This window comes from Diceros bicornis, chromosome 12, assembly GCF_020826845.1.
Source record: "Diceros bicornis minor isolate mBicDic1 chromosome 12, mDicBic1.mat.cur, whole genome shotgun sequence".
Classification (NCBI taxonomy): Eukaryota; Metazoa; Chordata; class Mammalia; order Perissodactyla; family Rhinocerotidae; genus Diceros; species Diceros bicornis.
Window position 1 is genome coordinate 77,238,720 of NC_080751.1, and position 21,147 is coordinate 77,259,866.

Here is a 21,147-nt window from a genome sequence, read left to right on the forward strand (position 1 = left end):
ATGGGAGGACATGGCAGGTCACAGAGACTCCAGGTGTCCTGGGAGCTCATGTAGTTTTAAACTTAAAAGACCAGAGTGTCACCTGGACAGCAGAGCCTGAGATTTTGAATCTCACTGCGATCACATTCATCCACTGTTTCCACCATGCGGATCTGCTCCCCAGTCAGTGTGCTTTAAGTTCTTGGAATGAGCCAGGGTGTGTGTGTGTGTGTAAACACATGCGTGTGCACACACACGCCTACCTACCGAAATAACGGAAGCAATTGTGTCTATTAAATAACTTTCACAAGGCTTTCTGAAGATGAAATGCAGTTTGAAGCATTAAAATCTCCTATTTAATAAAGGCTAATTAACCCAAAAAAGACCCACTCACATATTTACCTGAATCTGTCCTTCAGGGTAGTTCGCTGGGCCCTTGGAGAGATATCACTTTGGACAAGCTAATTTTATCTGGGAGGGACAGTAAAGCATGTGGCAGAGTGGTCTGAAAAACGAGGCACTTTTAATTACAGAATGGGCTCAGCTTCAACTTATCATTATTTTTCAAATCCCAAATGCTTGCTCTGCCTTGATGTTTTGGACTTCAAAATGCCTGAATGAGGCAAAGCTTCTTGCTTCATCGTCAAACTTCTTTTTTATTTAGTTCAAAGCGTATATGTGGTGTTTGAAAACACAGTTGAGTGTTGACCATTAATGCCATCAAATTTTTTAATTTTTTTTTTTTTTGTGAGGAAGATCAGCCCTGAGCTAACATCCATGCCAATCCTCCTCTCTTTGCTGAGGAAGACCATCTCTGAGCTAACATCTGTTGCCAATCCTCCTCCTTTTTTTCCCCCAAAGCCCCAGTAGATAGTTGTATGTCATAGCTGCACATCCTTCTAGTTGCTGTATGTGGGACACGGCCTCAGCATGGCCGGAGAAGCGGTGGGTCAGTGCGTGCCCGGGATCCGAACCTGGGCCGCCAGCAGCTGAGCGTGCACACCTAACCGCTAAGCCACGGGGCCGGCCCCAAATGCCATCAAATTTAATGAATGACTTCAAAACCATTTCTCCATCCTCAAATCATTACCCTAAGACTGATAGGTGTCAGGAAGAGACAACCTTATTTTGCGGCTTGAGTGTCGACGACAGTGCTCCTTTTCTACCACACAGCAGCACGATTGCTTTCTGCATCTAATTAAGATCAGGAACTATGGCGCCCTTCTGCCTGCACCCTGACCTCTGGGGCACGTCTGCTCTGTCCTCACAGAACGAGCACGGGTGCGCGTCTCCAACCTCAGACTCACCAGCTGTGCCGTCACGTTCTCACAGGTAAGTTGGGTGTATTTCTTTTTTAGAGAGGATTCGACTTCCATATGAATTTTTCCCCAGCTTTTAAAATGCCACTCAAGCCATTTAAACTAGAGGGCATCTCAGTCAGCTCCAGCCGCCATAACAACACACCACGGACGGGGGGCTTCCACAGCAGACATTCATCTGTCACAGCTCTGGAGGCTGGAAGTTTAAGATCCAGGTGCGGTCGGGCTCGACTTCTGGTGAGGACTCTCTTCCTGGCTTTCTGACAGCCGCCTTCTCACCATGTCCTCACGCATCCTCATGAGGCAGGGAGAGAGAGAGCACTCATCCCATCGTGGGGGCCCCACCCTCATGATCTCTTCACCTCCCAAAGGCCCCACCTCCTCACGCCATCACACTGGGGGTTAGGGCTTCAACATAGGAATTTAGTGGGGGGCACAAGCATTCGGTCCATATCAAGGGGCAGGCAATTCGCCCAAGGCAAGGACTTTGCGACGTGAGCAGTTTCTCCCCATAGCCTTGCTGTGGGAGGCGTTCCAGGGAGCAGAGAAGTACACCCGGTACGGTTCTATATGTAGAGGCCATAGAGTTTTAACTGAAAGTATAACACATTCGATATTTTAGAATATGAAATATATAAAAATATACGATGAAAGAATAAATGTCTTTCACATACCAGATTCCTGGTTTCACCCCTCAGAGACAACTGTTACTAGCATATTTCGTGTGTCCTTCCAGAAATTGTCTATGCATTATCGAGAAGGCCTTCTTTTTTGAGGGCATTTTTGGTCATATCTATCAGAATTCACAATTTGTGTGCCTTTTGGCCCAGCGCCCACAGGTGCAGATGCATCAGCACGGGGGAATGAAGAAGCCCATACAGGAATGTTTATTGTAATACTGATCCCACTTATTTGCCGTGTTTTCACTTAGATGGAACTATGGCCTGGACTCCATCAGACACATTACTTTCTTCACCTAAAACATACATCTTGTAGCTTATCCTGTCTCAGTTCACACAGCTCTATCCCGCTCTCTTCCACGGACGCACAGTGCTGCGTTTTATGAATGCTCCATGACTGATTCAGTGAATCCTCCATTTTCAAATCTCTGTTGAGTAGGTTCATCACCCCCTTCATTCACAACCTTATTTGTTTCTTCACTAATGTTTCCTGCCAGTTCTCATCGGAGCCTCTGTATCTTGAATTACCACAAGAAACTTGGGAAAAACTCTTGGGATTGCATTTAACCTATAGATCAAATTGAGAAGAGCTGTCATTTGGCAATACTTAGTCTTTTTACACATAAACATGGAACATACCTTCATTTATTTAGTTCTTCTTTGATTTATTTCATCAGAGTTTTGCAGTTTTCCGCATATGGCTCTTGTACATACTTTGTTCACTTATACCTAAGTAATTCATTTTTGGGGGTGATAACATATATGGTATTATGTTTTAAGTTTTAAATTCTACTTGTTCATTGCTGGTATATAGAAAAGTGATTGATTTTTGTATATTAACCTGGTATCCTGAAACCTTGCTGTAACCACTCATTAGCTCTGGAATTTTTTTTGTCAATTTTTTCAGATTTTCTGCACAGACAATGATGTCATCTGTAAACAAGGACATTTTAATTTCTTTCTTCCCAGTCTATATAGCTTATATTTCCTTTTCTTGTCTTATTGCATTAGCAAGCACTTCCAGAATGATGTTGAAAAGCAGTGCTGAGAGGGACATCCTTGCCTTGTTCTTGATCTTAGTGAGAAAGCTTTGAGTTTCCCACCATTAAGTATGATGTTAGCTGTACGATTTTTGTAGATATCCTTTATCAAGTTGAGGAAGTTCTTCTCTATTCCTAGTTTACTGAGAGTTTTTAGCATAAATGAGTGTTAGATTTGTCTAATGCTTTTTCTGCATCTATTGATATGATCGTGTAATTTTTCTTCTTTGGCTTGTTGATGTGATAATTACATTAACTGACTTTCCAGTGTTGAACCAACCTTGTATACATGGGATAAATCTCACTTGGTGTGGTGTACAATTCTTTTTATATATTGTTGGATTTGATTTGCTAATATTTTGTTGAGGATTTTTGCATTTATGGTCATGAGAGATATTGGTTTATAGTTTTCTTATAATTTCTTTATCTGGTTTTGGTATTAGGGTGAATCTGGCCTCATATAATGGGTTAGGAAGTATTCCCTCTGCTTCTATCCTCTGAAAGAGACTGTTGAAAATTGGTACAATTTTTTTCCTTAAATGTTTGTTAGAATTTACCAGTGAATCCACTGGAATTGCTGCTTTCTTATTTAGAATGTTGTTAATTATTGGTCCAATTAATTTAATAGATTTAAGCCTATTCCAATTATCTATTTCTTCTTGTATGAGGTCTGGAAAATTATATCTTTCAAGGAATTATTCAATTTCATCTAGTTTATCAAATTTGTGAGCATAGAGTTGTTCATAAAATTCTTTTAGTATCCTTTTAATGTCCATACGATCAGTAATGATGCCCCCTCAGTCATTCCAATATTATCAAATTGTGTCTTCTCACTTCTTTTTTATAGTTAGTCTGGCTAGATTTTATTAATATTATTGATCTTTTAAAAGAACCAGTTGTTGGTTTCATTGATTTTCTCTATTTCTTGTTTTCAATTTTATTGATTTCTCTTTTAATTCTTATTATCTCTTTTCTTCTGCTTACTTTGGATTTAATTTGCTATTCTTTTTCCAGTTTCCTAAGGTAGAAAGTTAAATGATTGCTTTTTAATCTTTTTGCTATTCTAATTTATGCTCTCAATGCTCTAAATTTCCCTCCAAGCACTGCTTTCACTGCACCCCATAAATTTTGACAAATTGTATTTTTGTTTTCCTTTAATTTCTCTTGAGATTTCTTCTTTGCCCCATGTATTATTTAGACATCTCTTGTTTAATCCCCCAAATATTTTGGGATTTTTATAGCTATCTTTCTGTTATTGATTTCTAGTTTAATTTTATTGTGGTTTGAGAGCAGACTTTGCATGATTTCTGTTGTTTTAAATTTGTTAAGGTATATTTTTGTGGCCTAGAAAGTGGTCTATCTTGGTGAGTGTCCACGTGAGCTTGAGAAGGATGTATATTCTACTGGTTGCTGGATGAAGTAGTCTATAGATGTTTATGGTATCCAGTTGACTGACGGTTTGGTTGAGTTCAGCTATGTCCTTACTGATTTTCTGCCTGCTGGATCTGTCCATTTATGATCAACTGTACTTTTGTGTTTGTGCTGGCTCAACTGGCATTCACTTGGCAATCCTTCAATTCCCTTCTCAAAGCTCATCTGTATCATAAAAGAGATGATACAGGTATTATGTTTCCCAAGATTCTTTCCTGTGTGTCTCAGGGTTAGAGTTTGCTGAGAGAAACTCATGAAAGATTTGGAAGTTGAAAGAAGAGAAGCCAATGGTCTCTCAAGTCAAATAAGCAGACCATTGGGCAGACAGCTCTTCAGGGGCTGCCTAATAGCTCTGAGCACTATGGCTTCAACACTGCAGACAACAAGAGTTATATAAGTATGCTGGAGTTTGTGAGGATTGCAGCAGATTCCTAGCTTCTTCTTGAGATCCAACTACTTTAGTTCTTGATGTTCAGATTTTTGATGGCACATTCCCTGCCCTTTGCCCTCCCAGAGATTCCAATGTGCTGTGAGTAACTACACCCCCATTTTCAGACTATTATAGCTAGAATTCCTGGAGTTGCTCCTGGTTTCCTGATGGAATCCTCGTGGGTAGTGTTTAGATGTGGGGATAGGGTGCGATGGATGCTTATGTTGCACTAGAAAACTTGAGACAGAAAACAAGAAAGCTCAGGGGTTAATATTTACATCGTAAGCCATGGGTAGAGAGCTAGAAAACTCCATGGTCCTCTTGAAATGATTCCTTATTTCTTTAACTACAGAATCGAGGTTTATGAAAACAACTCAAAATCTGATACAGCAGGTGGCGGAATGATAGAACCTGTGGGCTCGACAGGCCTGTCGTGTTATAGTTAAGGCACTGACTGGCAAAGAGTGGGAATGGGAACGGATTCCAATGTATCTGTGTTCTCTGCATTCTCATCTCCCACTGGACTCTTCTCCCCCTTCCTCTTCTATCTGTGGGTAGTTTCCTTTTCTCTGAAGATCCTGGAATGATCGTCCTGAGGCAACAGCCTGAGAGGGAAAGGCTGATGCTTGAGATCCAGTGCCTCCAATTTTCATTATTTCCACACCCATAACTAGTCTCAGATCTTGGTCTAAAGTAAGACTTCAGAAGAGTTATTCCATGTACATCAAATCAACTGCAATATTTTGTCAAATTATCATGGCAGAAACCTTTGAGTGTACATGGGAATGTGTGCTGAGGGTGTTAAATCTTCTGCTGGATTGGGCAAAATGTATTGATATGGGTGCACTGACCGAAGAATTGGATTCAGTCTGTTGGTTCAAGCAGCTGAGAAGGACTCTAATGGGTCCCATTGTTTGTTGACTGAAATCAGGACTCACAGTGGCCAAATTAAGTGAGCTTGAGATGCCAGAGCTTCCTTCATATGCTGCTAAAGAAGTAATGCAGAGGGTTATAGAGACACAGTGCCTTGCTCAACCACTCCCTTGCTGAAACCACACCCAGTCCTCCAGGGAGGGTCCAGAGGACACTCCCTTCTCCAACAGATTGAGAAAAGCCTGGGTGAGGGAAGCACTGGCACCTTGTAGAGGCTCTGTTGTGGTAGTTTTCTCCTGAGGAGGGATGGTAAATTGGTTCCCTGAATCCCAAAAGATGATGGGATCCTCAAATGGCAGAGCCTAGGTGGCAGCCCTTAACCCCAGAAAAGGTGGTTTGGTTCCCTTGATGGGCGGGAGGGTTGATGGTTTGACTGCAGAGATATTTGGCCATGACTAATTGATTATGCAGCCCTTAGGATTGATAGATGGGGACTATATTACAGTTGTAATTGAGCTGTATAAGCGATAAATCTCTAGATCTGGTGAACAGAGACTTGACTTGTTATCACAATATAGAGCCATAGAGTCTCAATCAATTCTGATAACTAAGTCAACTCATAGACCCACAGTCCCTTGAATAAAGGATAGTCTAAGTCCACTTGAGGAAACACTGCCAAACATTTTTACTGCAAATCTTCCTCTTAGCTTCCATGAAAGGACTTGTGGTACCAGTGACCATGCATTGTGAAAGCAAAGCTCCCAGATGCTAGCTCTGAACTGATGCTATCTCCCAGAGACCCAGTACCCACCATGGTCCACCAGTCAGAGCAGAGTCTTAATGTATCCCAGTTGATAACTGTCCATCGAGGCTTGAGTGTCACCTGTCCCACAAAGCCACAGAAGTTGGACATTTGCATCTCCATTACCAGGGGGGAGTGGTTTATACAAGGCTGGGCTTGACCAGGTCCTAACAGAGGAAGTGAGTGCATGAACAACGGTCTAGACGACTACTACCACATTAACACCTCTCCTGCAAACCACACCCATGGCTTTATTAGGAGTTTTGTTTCCCATTCCTATGACTTTTAACTCTACCAATTTAGAGGTCTGGGAATTGAGCAAAAGTGGTGCTGAACCAAAGGTATCTACTGAAATCTCCGTGGGGTATCAGGTAATTCTAATGTGCCCTGGGGTTGAGAATCACCTCTCTAAACAGCTTTCCAACTCATGAATAAGAAAATATTGTTGATTGGTTATCTCGCTCTCTGTCATCTATCTGTCATTTATCTATGTATCTATCTATCCATCTATCTTTCATCTGTCTAATCTATTTATCTTAGCCTGTTTCTCTATCTGGCACTAATGCTCCTTATAACAAGATGGAAAGGCTGCTAGAATCTCCTACCAGCTCATGATGATGGGGCTTCTGGACACTTTCTCATATGAGCAGAGACTAAGAGAACTGTGACAATTAACCCCGAGAAGAGATGTGAGGAAGCAGTGGGAGGAGGCAGAGAGTAACTACTTGAGCAGGCTGAGAGGCTGCCCGAGGCAGAGAAGTCCCAATTAACCCATGATTCGAGAGCAGAGGCAGAACCAGGTGAAGGAGCGAGTCCTCCTTCAAGTCCAACAGTGATTTCGTTATAATTTCTAGAATACAGCTTTTCCTTCCCTCATTAGACCACACTCATCCTTGTGGGCAGAGGCGTTGCTTATATATGATGTGATGCCCTGCTTTAGGATTAAGCGTAAGAGAACCTGGAGCAACAGGAAAGTGAGCCTCAGCTCTTATCAGGAAACCCTTCTAACAAACGCCACTGCTACACATGGAATAAACCGCCCTGTGAGCCACTGAGTGAACTGTCACATTCCTGTGCGGGGCGGACAGCCCAGGGCTGCTGCTTGGAATGGATGATCTGGAAGGTTCTGTTTTGCTCTGAGTGTCCACATCATTTTTTGTTTTATTAACACAAGTGATGGACCTTATTTCTAAGGGTTCTTGAGTTCAAGATCACCTGAACTTAGAATCTGTCCTGAGACCTTAGTGACAACAAAAGCTGCTATAGATGACTCGAGCACGTATAAAAAAGGACAAATTTCAACAAAAAAGGAGGCTCCCTGAATTGAGTTAGTGAATTTTAACCAATTAGGGCAGTTTTTATCAATGATTTTCACAGGACCTAAGAACTTAGACTATATTAGATTAGAAGTAATTTTCTATTACAATATCTTAATTTAACAGTTGAGATTTTTTTTAAAATTTCTGACCATATTGCAGAGAAATGAAATCCCGTAACATTTCTCATTCTGACATCCCTCAAGACAGAGCACCGAGCCCGCTCTGGCCCTCACTGGACTCTCAGCCTGGGTTCTGCCTGTGGGGAGCTGCAGGGGCCGGATCACGGCAGCCATCACTCCCCAGAGAGCACATGGCGGTGGGGTTCCCCCAGAGGACAGCTGCTCCTGCGTCACCTCCTCCCCAGGTATCGCTAACCTCTGCACCCAGACGTCAGACCCAGTGATTTTCCCACCATCAGTGTCTCAGAAGTTGCCCCATACCCTGATGGACAGTGTACTCTCTGCCACGGCTGCTAGGATGTTATTTACCACAGTGTGTTAAAAAGAGGGAAATGATGTGTTTATTCTCATATTATATCTTATATTTATATACTATGGGAATAAACATATTTTTGTGGTCCTAAAGTAGTAAAACTTGTCCAAAGCGGGAGATAGCATGTAGACTGATTAAGATTCATTTTATGGATCTTTTGCGTTGAGCAGAGCTGACATTTTTTTTTCTTTTAGAATTAATTGAAGCTAGAATTTACTGTGAAAAATGAGGGTATGAAACTGTGTGATTTATGAAGTCTCTTATAAATTTAATATTCTTATGAACTTTATGAATCTGAAAAATTGAGATGATACGTCTCATTAACAGTGCTCCAATCATGTCTTTTGTGTCACATAAGAATGTAGACATATAATTTGATAATTTGGTTCAAAAATATGTTTGTATCAGTCAAATACTGGAATAGCTCTGTTTATAAGATTTACACATCATTTATTCAAAAATTTGCTTCTTGGATGAAAGCTTTTCACTTTCCCTGGGCTGGGATGAAAGTTATTAAGGTGTGCACTGTCTCTCTGAATTATTATCAGTTTTCTCACCTTAAGAAAGCAAGCTCTTGCAGAAATTGGAAAACAAACACAAATGTTCAGTTTAGAAAGTAAATAGATGAGAACATTTATCTGTTTGAACATAAACCTAAAACTGTAAGTCCCTTGAGATCAAGCAACGTGTTCATCCCCTTGGTGAGTCTTTTCTCTGCGCCTGGCACATGTTGGAGGTCAATCAACAGGTCTTGAATGAAGAAATGGATGAATGCACCAGCAGCACATGCTGCGTGATTCTCCACTTAGTAAGAAATTACTAACAGACTGTGTACTGGTTTCATGGAAATTCAGTGTTATGCAGGTCAGACGACTTCCTGCCCCTACTTGGAACTAAAAGTTGGTTTACTGAAGAAACACTGATGAACGCAGGCATGGATGAAGGTGTGCACACCTATCCCTACAGAGGGGATGGTAACAAATTGAAATGTTGCCCGATTTTGCTGTATGAGGCAGAATAAACGCCTTGCAAGGGACTCTCAAGCTAGCGTCTTTTGTTCCAGGTGGCTTTCCCCCTTTGGCCCCTCCCCTCTCCCCCTTCCCGTGGCCACCTCGTGCTCAGGCCACTGCATGTGGACTGCTCCACCTGGCCTTCTGTCTCCCTCTCCCTTCCTCCCATTTTTCGAGATCCAGCTTTATCACCATCTGCAGCTCTGTGCGCACCCCAGGCACAGTGCGTCACTCTGTGCCCCCGCTGCCCCTGGTCATACGCTCCAGGGCATGCAGCCACATCACGTGGATGTACCGCAGGGCTTCTCTGTCCCCAAATGCCGGAACTAATGCGTCAGACTGGATGTTTAATCCATCTTTCCCTGTATGGTGGAGTGTGACCTGACACTGGCCAAAGTTCATCTCCAGGAGGAGCGCTGGGCGAATGCCACCATTCCAGACAGCTACTGGAGGTGTGCACCACGCCGCATCCTCCAAGGCAAGGGTGCTGGGTACAAGTGTGCGCGAGGGGGCTGGCAAGAGGAAATCCTGACAGACGCCACTCAGCACGGCCAGTGACCCCGGGGCCACCCAGGTGGAGTCCCCCACTCCTTGACTCTCAATCTTCCCATCTTTAAAAATAGGAGCAACGAGATTTACCTTTGTAGTGTCTGTGAAGACCCCTTGCACTTGTTTGTGATGTGCCTCTTGGCACACAACACAGCAGGCATTTCGTAAAGGTCCCTTTGGAACATGACTTTCTAAACCTTTTAAGCTTTTCTTTCCAATTCTAAAACTCTATGTCTATGAACACACTCAGTGAAATACAAATTTAGAGAAAAAATAACTAGAATAAAAGAATACCCAATACACAGAACAAAAACTATAAAATGTAATACACTTACCACTTCTTCATGGGTTGCATTTTCTACATTAATGCCATTAACCTGAAAAGATGACAAATTAAGAATTTTGATGATAATAATTGATTACTATATATTTAAAATTAAATTGCAACAAAGCTAAGGATTAATGTTTAAAATACTGACCTGCAGAACGGCATCTCCTATGAACAGCATCCCTGTTTGGTCAGCTGCAGGGTCACAAAAGTGGCAACAGTGTTAACAGAAGTTCAGGGACTGTGTAACCTTTGTTACAGTGGCTGCTTAAGCTTAATGTTCACAGCAACTGGAATGGGTGGTGTGTGTCTGCGTGTGCGTGCACGTGTGCATGTGGGTGAATGTCTGTGCGTGTGTGTGCATGTGCACACACAAATGAGTGTGCATGTGAAAATGTGAACAGATGTGTCAATGTGCATGTTTGTGTTAATGTGGGTGTTCATGTGTGCACGTGTGTGAGAACGTGAGCACACGTGTCACTGTGCACATGGGTGTGAATGTGCATGTGTGTGTACACGTACGTGAATGTGAGAATGTGAGCATGTGTGTGTCAATGTGCCTGTAGGTATGAATGTGCATGTGTGTAAATGTGGGAATGTGAGCACGTGTGTGTCAATGTGTGTGTGTGTGGGGGTGTGCATAAATGTGCATGAGTGTGGGAAAACGCCAACAGCACAGCCCAGGCAGCCCCCCAAAAGCTAAACAGATGGCTAATTTTAAGCACATTAAGAGAGTTACTTTCCAAACACAGAGGCTTGTTTGCTGTGGGATGCAAATGGCACTCCCCCAGTGAAGGATTTCACTCCATACGGAAAGTCTGATTCCCATTTTCATTAAGTCGACACAGACAATAAAACAGGAATCCCAGAAGCCACTCAGCCTCTTCCTCTCTTTCTCAGGAACAAATTTACACAAACTGCTTTAATTAAACAGACTGTGCTGAGAATATTAAAGTAAAAGAAAAACTTTGTAAAGTTTGAATAAAATCTCTACAGTATTATTTCTGCTTAACCTTTCTACCCTCACAGTGGCCGAGAGAGAGCTCCTTTCAGTGAGGCTGAGCACACTCGCGCAAAATGTAAAGCATTCTTACAGATTTTTGTGTTTTCATGTGGATTTGTTTTCATTTATGTCTTTAATTAAATATTGGAAACCAACTAATAAGCTATTCTTTTAACACTGGAATTCTCTTTAAATTCCATGTACATATTTAATGTCAATTGTTAATATTATTTCTAGTTATTGACAAGTATTAAATTTTGTTGAAAATAAGATATAGCCTTTCTATTACTGAATGTAATGGCACTGATTTTAGTAACTAATAAAGTTCTCATTGACACTGAGCCTTTGCCCAGAAAACCTTCCACGACCCATCTGGTGTGATCCACTCTCCCTTGGGCTCCCTCAGTCCTGTCAGAGTCTCTCCCTCCCTCCTTCTCTCCCCCTTCTTCTGTCTCTGTCTCTGTCTCTGTCTCTTTCCTTCTGTGTCTCTGTCTCTCTCTCTCTCCCTCTCTCTGTCTCTGTCTCTCTCTGTGTCTGTCTTTCTCTCTGTCTCTCTCCCTCTCTCTATCTCTGTCTCTCTCCCTCCCCGTTCTCTCCCTTTCATTTTGACGGAACACCCTCTCTGGCTCTGAGCTGAGTCCAGGAAACCTTGCGACATCGACTTCAGGGGCTCAAGGTCTATCAGGTGAAGTGGAGAGGTGAGATTCCACATGATGTCACACCAGTATTATTGATGACGGATGATACACATATTCTGTGAAATTAGAGATGGTAGAATCTGCATCCAAGTAGCTATCACACAACACGACAGGCGTGAACGGGGTCCTGACGAACTGCAGAGGCAGGACACTTAGTGCCGTTAGGTGCGGTGGGGACATCAGGAAAACCAAAAACACAGACGTCAGAGTCCCACCTTGAAGAAGATGAACAGGAAAGAGGGGACACCACTGGGCACGGTCAGGCTGGGACAGGGAGAGGCATGCGGTGGGGTGCATGGTGAGAAGTGGGGTGAGATGTGGGGTGAGGTATGAAGTAAGGTGTGGACTGAGTGTGGGCTGAGGTATGGGGTAAGGTACGAGGTGAGGTGTGGGGTGAAGTGTGGGGTGAGGTACGAGGTGAGGTGAGGAGCGAGGTGGGTGGTGAGGTGTAGGGTGAGGTGAGAGGTGTGGGGTGAGGTATGAGGTGTGGGGTGAGGTATAGGGTGAGGTACGGGGTGAGGTATGGGGTGAGGTGTGCAGTGAGGTACGAGGTAAGGGGAGGGGTGAGGTATGAGGTGAGGTGTGAGGTGAGGTAGGGGGTGAGGTATGGGGTGAGGTGTGCAGTGAGGTACGAGGTGAGGTGGGGGGTGGGGTGGGGGGTGAGGTGTTTGGTGAGGTGTGGGGTGAGGTGTGGGGCGTGGGGTGAGTTGTGGGATGAGGTGTGGGGTGAGGTGTGAGGTGTGGGGTGAGGTACGGGGTGAGGTAGGAGGTGAGGTGTGGGGTGAGGTGTGGGGTGAGGTACGGGGTAAGATGTGAGGTGAGGTGTGGGGTGAGGTGTGGGGTGTGGGGTGAGGTGTGGGGTGTGGGGTGAGGTATGAGGTGAGGTGTGGGGTGAGGTGTGGGGTGAGGTACGGGGTAAGATGTGAGGTGGGGTGTGGGGTGTGGGGTGAGGTGTGGGGTGAGGTGTGGGGTGAAGTGTGGGTTGAGGTGTGGGGGTGTGGGGTGAGGTGTTGGGTGAGGTGTGAGATGAGGTGTGGGGTGCGGGGTGGGGTGTGGGGTGAGGTGTGAGGTGAGGTGTGCGGTGAGGTGTGGGGTGAGGTGTGAGGTGTGGGGTGAGGTGTGGGGTGAGGTGTGGGGTGTGGGGTGAGGTGTGAGGTGAGGTGTAGGGTGAGGTACGGGGTAAGATGTGAGGTGAGGTGTGAGGTGTGGGGTGTGGGGTGAGGTGTGGGGTGACGTGTGAGGTGAGGTATGGGGTGAAGTGTGGGTTGAGGTGTGGGGTGGGGTGTGGGGTGAGGTGTTGGGTGAGGTGTGGGGTGAGGTGTGGGGTGTGGTGTGAGGTATGGGGTGAGGTACAGGGTGAGGTATGGGGTGAGGTGTGGGGTGAGGTACGGGGTGAGGTACGAGGTAAGGTGTGGGGTGAGGTGTGGGGTGTGGGGTGAGGTATGAGGTGAGGTGTGGGGTGAGGTGTGGGATGAGTTGTGGCATGAGGTGTGAGGTGTGGTGTGGGATGAGGTGTGGGGTGAGGTACGGGGTGAGGTGTGGGGTGAGGTATAAGGTGTGGGGTGAGGTGTACAGTGAGGCAGGACGGGCAGGAGTGGAGTTGTCAGGGACCAGGGCCCAAGGTATCTTGGTGTGAGGCCCTGGACATCAAGTTAAAAGCGGGGAATTGATTTCACTAGTAAGGTGCACACTCAGAGTCATGTAACCATCTCCAATCCTCCCTTAGTGACCCGCATGCACTAGCCATGCAAAGAATTTTAGCTGAATGATGATTTTATCCTCTGAGTTACTCTGGAAAAATGGCACCTATGTGAACAATGAACTCAGGTAGTGAGGAATTCCATAATCAGAGTGAAGTCAAGTGCTTAGACAGTGAGGTTTTTATTTGCAAAATTATGCAAATGTATTAAATAAATATGAATATATATCTGTATATGTAATTATTTCAAGTTTATATATGATCTGATCTGGTTAAAAAATGTGTCTCCAGGTCTCTGCCCTTGACAGGTCCCCGCCTAGAACCTTCTTACTCCCAGACCTACGTGGCCTGTCTGAACCCCCAGTTCTCTATCCTTAGTACAGATAGCATCTCCATGGTGCCTAGAACTCTCTCTAGGCTGTGGGACCTCCCTCTCTCCAGCTGTAGGACCACCCCCCTCCAGCTGTAAGACCACTCTCTCTCTAGGCCGTGGTACCACCCCTTCCCCAGCTGTGAGACCACCCCCTCTCCAGACCATGAGACCACCCTGTCTCTAGGCTGTGGGTCCACTCTGTCTCCAGCTGTGGGACTACCCCTCTCCAGCTGTGGGACCACCCCTCTCCAGCAGTGGGATCAACCTCCTAACTGAGCCATCCACTTGAGTCTTCACCTCGTGTGCTTTTCTCCAAGGTGAGGTCAAACTGACTTCTTAAACTGCACACCACATCATACCATTCCCACACTGAGCCCACCAGTGGCTCCCACCTATCTCAAAATCTGAACACCTTAGCATGGCCCTGAAGCCCACATGATGGGTCCAGCCCGACTCCACCGCTCACCGCGCTCCAAGCTGCTGGGCCTTGGGCTCTTAAGAAGCCCTGCTAGTCCCTGCAGCCAACGGCCTTCCCCACATGGGACCTTCCCCAGTCTGAGCCTGGTGACCCGAGCACGCCTCAGCCCACACCCAGAGTTTCTGCTGTGTTTCTGTATCCTGCAGTGCCAGCCATAGGGCCATGGAGAGGTCAATCTGTACTTGTTAACGACACGTGAATTCAGAGTCTAGATTAAGCTCAGTGGAATCTCTGTAAACACAACTGAGCAGAAAGGAATTCTAGACACAGGCATGCAGCAGTCTCTAACCACACCGTTTCTTCAAGCATAAAGGAAAATCAGTTTGTCACCCAGCTTAAACATCTATATAGATCAGAAACATTGTATTCTTTCCAAATATGTATTTCCCTATTTTAGCCACAGTAACAAGCCAAGGTCTAAAATCAGGCTCTTTCAGGCTACTGACAACTAGCTTAAGATGCCAGAGAGTGGCCTGATGGATGATAATAATTATCACTACTAAGAAGAGGAAGCACTGCCATTATTATATACCTTAGTGATGTGTCAGAGAATAAGCTTCGATTTTTTAATGATATAATATAGAGATAAGGTTTTTCTTATTGTCAAATTGTTTTACCTCACAGTCTGTACTGATCTAGGAAATCAAATCTGTGGTTTTAGATGCATTAACTTTTGCAAAACAAAACAGACAATTGTGGAAGGTCACTATGTCTAGTGAAGGAGATAATGACGGTTTAAAATTATACATATCATTAATCACTCAGGAACACAGCACCTAACCTCTCACTTAAGGAGCGTAATGAAGCTTTTCTGACCCTAAACCTAAAACGGAACAGAGTTTTGTTCTGTCAGCAGGTGATGCGTGTGCCTGGGATCCTACAGAACAGTGGGAAACACACCACCAGGGAGCTGACTTTCCTCCTTCCAGGGGAAGAAAATATGATCCAGATGAGAGTTTTCAAAGGAGCTCTGTCTTCCCTCTGGCGCCAAGGTAGTCAGAAGGATGTCTGGCTCCTGAGGTGGTCAGAAGCCACCAGGAGGCAGTGGGGGACATGCCACTGGGCAGGACTGAGCAGAGCGGGTGCAGACCCTGCGTGTGCACCCCAGGGAGCCACCAGGATGGGGGAACTGGCTCCAGCTCTAGACGTGGGGGCTGTCTCTAGGATGTGAGGTTTAACTAGATGAAAATGAAGTGGGATTCTGGGTCTGCATGCAATGTCCACGTCCTGCATGAAGGAGTGTCTGATTAGAGGGAAGTTAAAACTTTTCTCAGACCATGGAAGAGTCTTGAATGGCTCAGCCGACACATTTTCTGTTTTGAGCTTAAAGCCACTAAGGGACCCGAGTCTCGGAAAAGCAAGACCCAGGCCTGGCTCTTCATGCTGTGCTTCCAGACTGGGCGTCCTGCGTTCTGAAGGCTGTGCTTGGTGGGGAGCCCGTGAGAGCTGAGCCCACAGGAAGAACGGGCCCAAGGCTCCTGCGTGATGTTGGTGTGCGCACAGTACGTGGAATTAGCGTGCCAGCAGCAATCCAGTAAACAGCAAAACATTGGCATAGGATTTCTGAAGTTTTTGAGAAAAATCAAAATCCCCAAAGAAAAGGTACAAATCCTCAGTTGACTACAAGTCAGGAGTTTGAAAAGCAGAAAATATTTTTAATTTTAAATTCGGTGAGAAAATGCTTGCTGACTTATTCTTCATTTCTTCCCCCCCAACACTCTCTCTCCTGTTTGTGTGAGAAACAAAAGTTCCCTCAGTTCCTGGGCTGATGATACTTTCTGAATTCACCGTTTAAACAACGGACAAAAGGAAGCCCATCTTTCTTCAGCCTGGTCCCGGGTCCTCCGGGTAGAAAACTCTGCTGCAACAGCTTCCTCTCCTCCTCTGTGGCAACAGCCTGGCTTCCTAGAACTGCTCACATTTTGATTTAAACCATCAGTTTGCCATTTCCAGAATGATCCGGGTTCTTAAACAGAATGACTTGAAATGATCTTGAGACAATTTTGTACAAGAGTTATCAAAAATGTCACAGAACTTTAAATAATTTTCTTGTGGTTCAGATCTAATTATAGCTTAAGAAATAAAAAGAGACCAGAGAAATGGATGCACGCCATGTAGTTACATGCAGTCATTACTGAAAAGGTATCAACGGCTGAAGTGTAAACGCATTGTAAGAGGAAACAAGGGTGAACCCCGTAATGTGTGGGCTTAAAGCAAGTGTGGGAGCCCGAGCTGGCTCAGTGGAGGAGCGAGAAGCAGATCCACCCCAGATGTTGCATAAAGGTCATTTAAAGACATTCCCATTAAATCTTTGAAATATTTTTCATCTGAGGGACAATTTTAGTCCTAAAAGAACAAATTAAAAAGTGGTAAAATGGGCGATAAAATAAAATCATGAAAGTTTGATTTTAATTTAAAATTTTAATTAATGCCCCTAAATAAAATAAACTCGTTGGTCAGATTAAGCTTGGCTTGTGGATTTTAGCCAAAAAGTGATTCTAGTTTATTTCTATGGTAATCCTGCCATTACATCATAATATAAAATTGAAATACAGCATGATGTATTTTAATCCATATAAACATTCAAACATGCAAAAAAGCTACAATGAGATAATGTTTTCTATTTCTGTTATACTTGCTTTTTCAAGTCAAATTAATCACTATCATCTATACTGTTATTTGAGGTTATGTAAATGTAGTTGTTGTTTGCAACACAATAGTGTTATAATAGAAATAATTTGTTCCTTCTTGTTAATTAATTAGTCTTTGTAAAATTAGACACTTTTGTTAAAAACTGATTCACATAAACATCTGGGTAATATTATACAATGATAATACTTCTTAACAAGTCTTAATATTAACTGCACTGAATTTTATTGTTTTGATTAATAATGACTAGAAATCACTGAGCATTTCTGTGTGTCAGACCCTCGTCAGAGTCCTTTGTAAGCACCGACTCAGCTCAGCCACATGACAACCCCACTCGTGAGGCGTAATTGTCACCCTACCAGGCTGAGTCACATGTATGGACGGCAGACTCAGGTTTGCCCCAGAACCTCGGGCTCCAGAGCCCTCTGCTCCTCTCCCGCCTCCACGCCTCCACTACAGATAACCTGCAAGTGGAATCGTGGCCCATTTATGACACACACGTGGTCAAAGAAAATTTGATAAAATTTAGAAGACTGCCTACATTCTCCCTATTACTAACTATATACATCTCCACATAAAAATATAACTTCTCTGATGACACTATCAACAGGGAACTGTTTTCTTCATAGATAATTTACATGGTGTTGAAACAACAGTGGTGGAGGGATCTGAAAATTATACACTCGGTGACTCAATCTCCAAGGTAAATGGGAAGGAATGTGTGTTTACACAGCTTTCTCCTGGCTCCAACTACATCTGTATTCCTGGGTAACTGAGAACATACTGACCTGGCCTAAAGCACAAAAACAGATTGTCAAAGTATATATTATATTAGGATATTATCCTAGCAAATAAATTTAAATTTTGTTTAAAATAAATTTTAAATTTTGATTACAATTTTAGTGCTATTTTAAATAAATTTTAATTTTGTTTTAAGATTAAGGTTTCTGAAACTTTAAATAATTTTTCAATTTAATTTATCATTTAGTAAAACAATGTCAAACCAATTATGTTAAATTAGTAAGAGAATTTGTATATGACAGTTTAGAGAAAAACAGCCTAGAAGATAGGTGAAAACAAATGGAAAAGTTGTCCTAAGACGTGAAAAGTTAAAAAGAAAAGTATTTTTTAAGTTGCTTAAAGTGATTGTCATAAATGTTCGAACTTGAATAATATGGTCATTGTTGCATTCTCCTTGAACTTCACCAACTCCTGAAGTCTCCCAAATTTACGGCCATTTTCAAAAGCGCTCACTGCAAAGATGCGTAGATTCCAGTGGTACCACAAGGTGTCCGTTCTGATAGGGCGGAAGGCGGGTGGACTTGCCCACGAGGTCTGCAGCCTGCACACACACCACAGCTCCGTCTCCACAGCAGGCAGCTCGGTCCCCATGGCAGGCCTGGCTGAGGCCAAATGCGAGGGCTGGCCTTCTCTGGGTCTGAAACTGCTTTTTTCTACCATCCTGCTGACACCAGAGGGGTGAGCACCAACACAATGGGAACACAGTCACTGAGAGCCGCCAGTCAAACACTGTCTTCTGATGAAAACTGACTAAAGAATACACCAGACAGGTGCTGATATAACCTCAGCAGCCACTACACAGGGGCCACCGCACCTGGACGCCCCTGGAGGCTGGTCTGACACTGCTGTCTAGGCTGGAGCTCTTGTTTGTATTAACATTATTATTAATTATTATTATTAATAATTATTATTTGAATTTACTCTGTGTTACTAGATAAAGCAAAGAAAATAGTTAAATTGGCTTTAACTACTACTTAGCGAAAAACGTAGAAAACCTATTACAGTATTGATGATGGGTTGCAAGATTTATCCATTTGTGGAAAATGAAAGATCTCAATTGGCATTCTCTATGTGACTCCCACCCTTCCAACAGGCTCTCTTCAGGCCTGCAGGAGGACCAGCGGGGACCGACCCAGGAAGAGCAACGTGGAGGCCTCGCTAACAGGGAGATTCTAATCTCCAGAACAAGGACCGAGCTTCTGGGGAGAAACATCTGTTTCATGACTTGTGTACAAGACTTTACCAGGTAGCTCAAAAGAGCTCAGCCCACGACATGTTTTTACATAAAGTAAAATATTTCAGGAGTTCTTGGTGGGGGGCATGTTGAAAGGACAGAGGAACCAACTTAAATGGGGTTCCCACCGGCCCAATAGTGACAACCTGAGCATCAGAAAGAAACTGTAGTTATCGCTTCTTCAATGATTTCATTCTGCAAAATATCATTAGTCCAAAAGGAAAAATTAAAATTTCCTTTCTTATCTAATTATATAGTACCATACTTGGATTCGTTTCATTAAACTGAGAAAAATATACTGTTCTTTTTGAATTGTGAGTTTATTCTCAGAACGTGCAGAAACATAACCATCCAAAAGATTATGCTGTCATTTCAACAAATGGCTCTCAAAGAGTTTTATCCATGGACTTGGGACATCCATCACACGGTGAGTGACAGCCTCCTTACCCGAGAGAAACAGGGAAGCCTTCCAGGCTCAGCAGACTCACTGCCCACACTGTTTGAACCCAGTGAGGCCAATCAGACACCCACGTGTAATTTTTAAATTACCTGGCCAAGACTTTGAGACCTGCAGGTTCATTTGCCTGTAAGTCTATTAACAGGGGCTCTACAATCATTAATCAGTAGACATGCTCCCCATAAATGTAAGGGGGTGGCCCAAAAGACTTTCTATTACAAGCGGTGGCCACCCATTTTCAAGAAATTTATATATTAAATGCTATGAGATAATTTGTTATAAGATATTAAAGAGATGTATCAAGGCATTCTCTTGACAAAAACAAGAGGCTCCATCGGCTGGTCTTAATTAGTTTTGCAATGGGCCATTGTTGACTCCAGGACCCACGTCACAACTCATCAGGACACCTGTCATGCCAGCCCCACGCAGGCCAACACAACCAGGAGTCTGGGTTTCCAGTTGGCTTACAAGCCCCAGCCTTCCAAGAGGTGAATTATCATACGTAATATGCACATAATGATAAAATTGCTAAATTAAAAAACAGAACATTAATAACTGTTTAGAATGACAATACATACAAAGCTAAGCTAATGCAGTTAATATACCCGACCTTTATATTCAGCTCAATGTTTTGGCAGACAGGTGAAAGGGAAGCATGATGAAGTCATTAATTTTCAATTCTTAATTTACCCCCAATTTTATATATGTCTATTTACTAGAAGAGACATGTTTCTTTGGGAAATAATTGCCAGATAATGATGTAGATCCTTATATAAACAAAACAGAGCATAATGGACAATGAGTTAAAAAATATTTCTGCAGAGCATCCAGATACAAACCTCATCTCATCATGTCTCATAAAGACTTTTGACGAATGTCAATGATTTACTATAAAATAGCTGTCAAAGAAGGTATTCTGCAAAGGAGCTAAATAATTAGAACCATGCATAGAGCTTTTGTGGAAAGTCATTTGTTAAAAAATTCAGAAAAACGAAAGGATGACTAGTAACTCTTTATCTTCTCTCAAGAATCAACTGTCTGGGCCAGCCCCATGGCTTAGCCGTTAAGTGCGAGGGCTCCGCTACTGGCGGCCCAGGTTCAGATCCTGGGGGAGCACCAAGGCACCGCTTGTCCGGCCATGCTGAGGCCATGTCCCACATACAGCAACTAGAAGGATGTGCAGCTATGACATACAACTATCTACTGGGGCTTTGGGGAGAAAAAGGGGGGAAAAAAAAGGAGGAGGATTGGCAATAGATGTTAGCTCAGGGCTGATCTTCCTCACAAAAAAAAAAAAAAAAAGAATCAACTGTCTTACCTCACTTTCAGAACTCTCTGGAAATGGCCAGCATAGTCTCCACGTTGTTTATTAAAGATAGACTCCCCTACTGGATAAGTTAAAGGCAAGAGTGAAAAGGTAGCATTTTTCTTTGAAATGGAAGACTAGACACATATTCTTACCTGTGCGTGCTCCCCTCACTTCTGGAGGTGGATGACCAACGC

At 43.6% G+C, this 21,147-nt stretch overlaps 1 protein-coding gene across 6 annotated transcripts in view; it reads right to left on the reverse strand.

The window, feature by feature from the left end:
• SNTG2 (syntrophin gamma 2) overlaps nucleotides 1–21,147 on the reverse strand; it is a 303,678-nt gene that overhangs the window by 165,231 nt on the left and 117,300 nt on the right. For all 6 annotated transcript variants that reach the window (XM_058551873.1, XM_058551875.1, XM_058551872.1 and 3 more), the window contains 2 exons: nucleotides 10,404–10,447; nucleotides 10,260–10,301 (listed from right to left, as the gene is read on the reverse strand). In XM_058551873.1, coding sequence (XP_058407856.1) covers nucleotides 10,260–10,301; nucleotides 10,404–10,447 — 86 coding nt within the window. The remainder of the gene's footprint in view (nucleotides 1–10,259; nucleotides 10,302–10,403; nucleotides 10,448–21,147) is intronic.